At 45.0% G+C, this 8,695-nt stretch overlaps 1 protein-coding gene across 1 annotated transcript in view; it reads left to right on the top strand.

Moving 5' to 3' along the window:
- The first annotated feature begins 6,014 nt into the window (after nucleotides 1-6,014).
- NALF1 (NALCN channel auxiliary factor 1) overlaps nucleotides 6,015-8,695 on the top strand; it is a 473,592-nt gene continuing 470,911 nt past the window's right edge. The window contains exon 1 of the mRNA XM_054389957.1: nucleotides 6,015-6,839. Within this exon, the coding sequence (XP_054245932.1) occupies nucleotides 6,015-6,839 (825 nt within the window). The remainder of the gene's footprint in view (nucleotides 6,840-8,695) is intronic.

The raw sequence follows: 8,695 nt of genomic DNA, 5'->3' as shown, positions 1-8,695 counted from the left end.
CTTTTACATAGTGCACAGAGTTTCTAATTTTATTTAAGAAAAAATATTACAAAATCGAATTTCTGAGAGAAATACAGTTTGATTTCTTTCCTATGAGGTGAATTTTACCAGAAAGAAGGGCTGAGATAACTATAACACAACATTCAGAAAAGACAAAAAAGACGTCTTTGATGTCTGTAAAAACATAATTGGGCTACAGCATTTATTAGAAGACAGAAAAGGTATACAGTTAGTAACAGAGGGAAAGGAGGAAAAAATATTTTAAAAGCTGTCCTCTACCTTTTGGTGGTTCTTTCAATCCTTTTTCTTCCATTCCCATACAGAGGCACTCTGTATTCTTCTGCCTGCTTCCTTTATACAAGCCTGGTTTAAAAACCCATTGCAATCTTTCCCCTGATCTCAGCATGATTTGGATCAGACCTCACTCTAACAGGCATAGGCTAATTTGTGCGAGACATTTCTATTATCTTCTTCCTGCTGCAGTCATGTGCAAAAGTTATATTTCACTTGTTTGATAGCTTCAGTTAATGAAAAATAGCCTCAGTTCATTTCGGCTCATGCCCAAGTATACCAGCTGGATGTAATATTATGACTGGGCTCATTATAAAGATGTTATGATAAAGATGACCTACAATTTTTGGAGAGAAATTACTGGACTTTCATATCCTATGTTATCTGTGCATTGTTCCATGACTGAAAATGTCACAAACAAAAACATGCTTTCATTCTCTAGTCTCATAGGATGCAGAGCAAACATCTGCAAGATAATTCAATCAAAGTAATGACCACAGTGTCTTCCAAGCCAGTACTGCAAGGCCTTTTAAAATGCATAAACTTTTATGACTTACTGGGTGATAGTTAATTCTCTAATTTTGCAAGAAAAGCTGAACAATACCGAAACCAAACCAAACCAAACCAAAAAAACAAAAATCAAGCCAAAGCAAGAAAATTGAAAGTAATGTGGAAAGTGGGAACAAAGAAGAGTGTAGGAATCTTAAAATCTGTGTGAACAGGGATTAGTAGCTTCAGTTCCTGCTAACATTAACACAATTTTTAATTGCTTTGGGGCAATCAGGCCCAGGTGCCTGAAGCTTTCTCACAATAATTCAGCTTTCTGAACAATACTGAATAGGAAACTAAAACATTAGGAATATGATGAGAAATAAAATTAATTCCTCATTGTTCTTAACTTGCTTGTTATCCTTCATGGATATTATTAGCAAATGGACTCAGATAATTAAATCTGACTCAGATACCCACAATTTGTTGTAAGAAGTCACAATAAAACAAAACCTATACAACTGAGGATGCTAAAGCACGTACTCACCATATCATTTTGCCTACAAGGAATGTATAGATATTCCTACTGAATACAAATTATTTAAGCTGTAAAAAATATCCAGTATAAGAGCAACTAGTAAAGGGGTTGATAATATTTGCTTGTAATTAGAAAGTGCTGGATGACACTCTAATGCAAGGGTTTAACTGTGTATTGCTCCTATCCAGTAGAACCAGTCAACCCCAAAATTAAATGAAGTTTAGTAATTTATAAGTAGCCTGCTGCATGATTTTACAAAAAGGAAATGCTGCTTAGAAATTAGAAAATATTTTTTTCTTACATATAAAATGCACATTACAAATACGAGACACAGCTCTCAAACCTGTTACAAGACCTACATTGCAGATCTTACACTTTTGTATCAAAAATAACCAAAAAAAGCAGTAGGAGACTGATGAAGGAAATTGCACTATGCATGATATTAGGCAAAAATTTAAGAACATTTACTCTGAAATAGTAAAGCCTTCTTTTCTGATTTATTTCTGAATTATTTCTGCTTGGTAAGTTAAAGTACTTTCACAAAAAAACCCTAGGTAATACATAGGCTAAGCAATGAGTTCAAGTCTCTTGAATACTGTGCATGCTCATTCTGTTAGACATCCCCAGTGCTTGATAAATTAGCTATCTCACATATTATGAGCCAAAGAATTAAATAACATTAGTTCTGACTGCACTGATCAAAACACTGCATGACAGAGTTGCTACTAAAGTACATTACCTTAAGGAGATCTGCCTGTGAAACATCTGGTGACTCCAGGTAGGGAGACAGACTTCCATGAGTTCCTCACACTTGCCAAGCTTTGGAACATGAGTAATAAACATTCCAAATACAAAAGTGTCATTTCAAAGTGAAGCCAGTATTTTGTGCCACTGGAGTTATTTAGGACGAATGATGAACATGGGCGCACACTTCTTCAATGATATTATGGAGGAAAATTTGTCCCTTCATTTATTATTAGTTTATTTATTTAATTTTAATTAACTTATTTATTAACTTAGTTTAAATAAAATTCTGTTATTTAGATTAATTATAAAAACGTTTTGAAGGAGCACTGAGGGAAAGCAGTGATGGTATATACTTCAGGCTCTTTTCTCCACCACATGCAATCATCTTCTTGATTTTCAGACATTATTTTATAGCCTTATTTTTTCCCCTTGAGCTCCAAGACCTAACACTAAGGGGCACCAGAGAACTGAACTGCATCTGCTCAGATCCATGAGGAACCAGCTGCTGCAACTAACATGTAAGTTATTCAGTGTGCAAGGTGGAGGGTGAATGGGGCTTTGGGGGAAATATAACAGGTGAAGCAACAGTTCTGCATGACACATTCTCCGTTTCAGAAAACTGTCACTGGAAAAGCAAGGACACGCTCATTTAGGGAATGCTCAATATCTTACTAAAGTTTGTCACCTGGTGTTGAAAAAGAACTCTCACTCTATTTTTCCAAGATAGAAGTTGGGAAATGTGTGAAAATATTGTATGACGTGAAAATGGACTTTCTGGAGAAGCCAAGTATATCTTAAAAATCCTAGCAGATTGACTTTGAGTATATTTGCTTTGATCTTACACAAGCGTAAACAGAGAAGCACAGATTTATGAATTCATTCTTGCACCAAACTTTGGATGACAGCTGGATACTAGCATTTTTTCATGACCAGTTCTTAAAATTCCACTATGAAGATAAAGCACATTTCTAATTTCTCTGTGGACTGTAAAATAGTCTATTAGATTCTCATTTCCCCAACACAACAACAGGAAAAAATTAATTTAAAAAAAAAGTAAAAATCAGGCTTGTTTGCCAGGTGTGGACTCCAAAGACAACTTCCTTCACTCCACATCTGGCTGTCAAATAGAGAATAATTATGCAATAAATTCCACATACCTTCATAGAGAACAATCCGTAAATCTCCAAACCTGCTGCTTATCCTAGTTGTTTGTTTTGGGGGGTTTTGTCCTGTGTTTCTGTTTCAGTCCCTCTAATTCTACCACAACACACATAAACAAACAAGCAAAATATAATTAAATACATGTCATTTCATGTTGGAGAAGTTGTTCTGATTCCCTTTTAAAAGCTCAGTCACAGTCCTGTCCCAGAACAGAAAGTATTACAAAAACACAGATGCAGTCCAGGGCCCAGTATGTCAAATCACTGCAATCAAATCTCTAAGACCAAAATTTATAATGTACCATCAGGAGATGGTGTTAGCTGATTGACTGAGAATTTCAAAGATGCATTCTGATTTGATTACTGTAGACTTTTTCTTATAATATTAGCATTTATTTCTCTGTCTTCAAATAGTCTATCAAAATAAAATCCACATATATCTTCTGCTTGATGTAGAATTTGACTCAATGATCTCTTAAAGTCAGATGACACCATTATGATAATGCGCTTTGACCCTCAGCATAACACAGGGCATAGAACCTCACTCAAGAATTCCTGCCTAGGGTCTGCATCTTCTGTTTGAGGTATACCATCTCCTTCTGAAAGACATTCAGCCTTGATTTATTACTCAAAGTGATGGAAATTCCAGCATGCTCCTTGGTAAGCTCACCCCTCAGTTAATGACAGTTTCAGTCAGAAAAGGTACAGGTTTTGTCCTCCTATGATATGGTTTGGTTTCAGATTTCTTCCTACTACACCTTTTGAAGCTTGATTAGAGAGCTGTTAGTTATCTGTATCAGCTTACAAACCATTGGCATGTTTATTAAGGAATAAAACTTTCTTTAACAAGATAATTGGGTAAAGCCACTATTTGGGGTACATTGCACACCTTGATCAAAGGCTCTTGGCAGTTCTTAGCAAGAGATGGATAAAATCTGCAGAACAAGTAAACGTGGCCTCTAAAACTTCCCATAGTCCAAGGGAGAAATTAAAATATACATCTTTGTTATGCTACGACCAGACAGCATACCTTTTGTCTCAAGACGACCTTATCACTCACGGACCTCATCTGATAATGTTCAACATTAAGCTGGCACCTCATCTTGTTTGGGATCCAAGTTTCTGTGTTGCTGTTACACTAGGGTGCGTCCCAAGTTACGAGTGACCAAGGGGTCTGTTTATTTATAAGCAAAAGACCCTGCTGGTTTGGGCCAAAAGGTGGTGGTGTCTCTGCTGTGGGTCTGAGCGGAGATTATCAGCAATTCATCACCCTAGTGGAAGTTAAGCCTGTTCTGTCTCTCTCCAGGCAATGACATCTAAAAGGTGAAATACAAATACTGGCAGTATTTGCACAGCTCTTGATGGGGAACAGTTTGGGTTTTATGGCATTATGCTTTCCAGCTTGCTGACTGACAGACAGGCATCTGTGTCCAGGCATTCTACTTAGGGGCCAAATCCTACTAGGATCCAGCACCTGGAGTTTCATATAGAATTGTAGAATTCTATTCTATTTATGATTTGCTATGACAATGACAGACACGGTGACAGACCTCTTCAGCCACCATCCTACGTGGACATGGTGTTTCAGGGCCACAAAGGGAAGGAGATTCTGAGGGAGAGAGGGCTGAAAGGTGGTACCCTACAGTATAGTGCTACGACTACAAAGAGTTAGACCTTTGGAGGGCCATGTGGTCCCCAATGCCTCCCCCACCTCCTCCTCCTCCTCCTCAGTCAGAAGGAGGCAGAGTTGCTGCTCCTGCCAATGCGCCAGGATAGAGAGATCTCGGCGCGGGAGGAGATGACGCAAAAGGCAGAGCTCCCCCCAAAAAAGTGTTTCTCCAGGACGAAGATGGCGGCAACTTAGCCCAGGGGCCCAAGATGCCTGTGTCCATCGGGGGCCCCCAGCCAGGCAGTTCCGCCCCGTGCGCCCGGGGACACCGCGCCCGGCGGCAGCAGCGGCGGCAGCCGCAGCCCATTGTCACCAGCAGCGGCGGCGGCCCCGGCAGCCTCCTCCTCCTCTTCCTCTTCCTCCTCCTCCTCCTCTTCAGCATCCTCGGCAGCACTCCGGGAGCCCTGCAGCAGCGTCGCTCCAGTTAGAGCGGAGGGGGGAAAGGAGAAAGAGGAGACGGAGACCGCGGTCCAGGCATCTGTGCCGCGGCTCGGGGCTGAGGAAGAGGAGCAGCGGCGACAGCAGGGAGGAAGAGGAGGTGAGGAGCCCTCCTGGAGTGTCCGTCGGCAGCGGGGGACGCGGCATGCAGCTGTCCGGGGGCAGCGGGTTTTTCACAGGAGGGAGATGGGGAGCTGCGATCTGACGATGCCTGGGTGAGAGGGGGAAAGGAACCGCCGCACTGCCCCGCCACCACCAACTATCACCAGTACCACCACCATCTCCTCTCCCTCCTCCTCTCTCTGCGTTATTGCTCTTATCTTCTCCACGGCACTCGCGTTGGATGGACTGGGGCTGCTTCGTGTGGTGAGACCAAGGCAAAGCCACCGGCTAAACCTAATAGTATCTCAGAGGAAGAAAAAGAAGAAAGAAAGAAAGAAACAAAGAAAGAAAGAAAGAAAAAAAGAAAGAAAGAAAAAAAGAAAGGAAGAAAGAAAAAAGAAAGGAAGAAAGAAAAAAAAGAGGGAGAAAGAGGGAGAGTGGAAGAGGGAGCGAGCAGGGGAACGACACAAGGGAAGGTAGGCAAGAAAAAACCCCAATCTTTTAAGTCAATGCATATTGTGGTGACACTGGCAAAGGAGCCCTCACGGTGGAGTCGGTCAGGGCTGTGCGTTCCCAAAATATGACCAGGGGTGCTTGGATGTGCAGTCGGCAGTATGATGACGGCTTAAAAATCTGGTTCGCACCCCGAGAGAACGAGAAACCCTTCACGGATTCAGAGAGGGCTCAGAAATGGCGACTGTCCCTGGCATCGCTCTTGTTTTTCACAGTCCTGCTCTCTGATCACTTGTGGTTCTGCGCCGAGGCAAAATTCACGGGGACCGGAGAGAAAGAACAGCCACCGCCCGAGAAGCCGGAGCCCGCGGAGCCGGAGCTGCTAGCGGGCATGGGGGAGCAGGCGCCCCCCGCGCCCCGGCTCCTCGCTCCCCCCTCGCCCTCCCTCCCGCCCTCCCCTGGCAGCACCGGCAGCGGCGGAGGCAGCCGCGGCAGCCGCACCAACGGCACCGAGCCCCGGCACGGCAAGGCTGCTTTCCTGGGGAACTCCACCGCCAGGCCCCTGGAGACCTGCTCCCCCCCGAGGTCCTCGTCCGGGCAGTGCTTCAGCGTGGGGGACGCGGAGGCGGTGTGCCAGCGGCAAGGGGGGCCAGGGCGGCCGCGGGGCGCTGGGCAGAGCCCGGCGCCCGGCTGGGACCTGACGGATTTTTACCTTTCCTTTTGTAATTCCTACACACTTTGGGAGTTGTTCGCCGGGTTGTCCAATCCGGACACTTTGAACTGCAGTCTGGATGTGGTGCTGAGGGGGGGAGGCTCCTGCAGCCAGTGCGTCCAGGCTTACCAGCGCTACGACCAGCACGCTCAGGAGAAATATGAAGAGTTTGAGGTTATGCTCCATAAATATTTACAGTCGGATGAGTACTCAGTGAAATCGTGTCCTGAGGATTGTAAGGTAGGAGCCCCTGCTCTGTTTCCTGTCCCTGGTTGGCGCGCTGGCGTGCCTCCCTCGTCTGTTGTGGCTGCTGTGGTCCTTGTTTTGGCTTGCTTCGGTTTCTGCTCCCGGCGCCGGCGGCCGTGTTTTTTTGGGGTGCAGTCGTAGTTGCGGGGGATATTGGCGCGGAGCCGCCGTTAGCGCACTGCTAAAAAGGAGGCAGAAAGAGGGGGAAGATTGGAGGGTGGGGGGGGAGGGCGGAAAGGAGAAAGAAAAAAGAGGTGATTCTTGGTCCTCTGGGAGTGCAGCGCTGGATTTCCCCCTCCTCATGAATATGCGATTGGTTCCGGCTCGCCTGCCAGCTTCCAGCGGTCTAGGATGCGACTTGGCGGCAGGCAGCGATAGGGGTGCATGCCACTGTGCGGAGTCCCTAACAGCAGCCGGGGTCGGGACCACCCGACAACGCTGTCCTGCCCGCGGACCCTCCGGGGCTGGCCAGGGCGGGAGCCTGCAGGCCCATGGCCAAGCCTGCGGGAGGCGCGGCGGCGGCCCCGGGACGGCGGGTGAAGGCAATGCCCGGAGGACGAGGTCGGCCCGTCCCTTCCGGGCGGCCGGGAAAGCTCACTGGCGGCTCCGGGTAGGTTACATCGGATGCCTGGCGCCGGGCAGCGGGCGGCAGTGGCGGTACGGGGAGGCTCTCGGCCGGCTCGGAAGTGGGGAGCGGGACCGTGTATCCAGGCGCTCTGCCAAAATTTGTGAAGCTGAGAAAAGCTGGAGAGCGAGGGTGGATGTCAACGGGCAGCGCGGTGGCCTCTTGGTTGGGAAGTGATGGTGAGAGCATTTCAGTAAGCCATGGCTACCTTCTTTGGTGCCACCAGTGACCCTTCAGAGAGATCCAGAGGTTTTTCTTTTCCGTTGTTAGAAAGCAGGGTTCAACTTTGGCTCTTTGTAGTTCTCTTCTCTTTAGTTTTGCATAAGATTCGTTGGTCTAGGTCTCAAAACAGGAAAGGGCAGAAAAAAACCCCTTGTCCTTGTCACCTAAAATAGCTAACTGCATGCTTTTTTTCCTTTTTTGAGTGTTTGTTGGGAGCCTAGCTAGGACAGTTGAAGGGTTTCTTTTCTAAACTGGATTATCTCGACTACAGTGTAGCACTACATTGATCACTCTGAACCAAATCTTGCTTTAGCAGTGGAGCACAACACTATACAAATCACTGCCCTGAACAGAAGGCCTACCGGTACTTCTGTGCTTTGTAACTTCGGCAGGGCCTTCTGAAATAATTTTGTGGTCATGGTCCATGCCTGAAGAATGTCATTCACCAGTAAATTAGTGCAATTCACACATATTTTTGCCACAAAAAACAATCCAAAGTCCCTCCAGAAGCTGAAATGTCCTGTTATCTAACTGGGTAAAGTAGAAAAGTGTCTGTATTTGTTTTGCTCTTGTTAAGTTTGACAAAAGTCCTCTCATCAGTAATTTTGACTCCACTGTTTCTAGGTTCTAAACTGTGTGCACATACACTCATTGTATGTGTGTTTTGTGTTTGGTTACTAGTCATGTAAATGTGTTTTATTTCCAGAGTGAATTGGATAAGTAAAAATCTTATCAGATATAAATAGATATCTACTATTGTAAGGGCATCTTTGCTATTTTAGTAACTCTTTAACTAGAAATTGACCTACTACTCTGTGCTGCCAAACAACACATGTATGCTGAAAGTGAATATTTGTATCACAGTTTAGTTTGACTGAACTTTGTGGCAAAGTGTACAGTTGCTTTACAGAATGTCATGGTGTAAAAGGTGTTGACAGAATAACAGCAGCTTTAAACTGTATAATGATTTGCCCTTCAGAGACTGAATAAGGAAAAATATTTG

The sequence above is a fragment of the Indicator indicator genome, chromosome 1 (genome assembly GCF_027791375.1).
Source record: "Indicator indicator isolate 239-I01 chromosome 1, UM_Iind_1.1, whole genome shotgun sequence".
Lineage (NCBI taxonomy): Eukaryota > Metazoa > Chordata > Aves > Piciformes > Indicatoridae > Indicator > Indicator indicator.
Note: the sequence above shows the minus strand (reverse complement) of the source record. Positions and strands in the feature narration are given on the sequence as shown.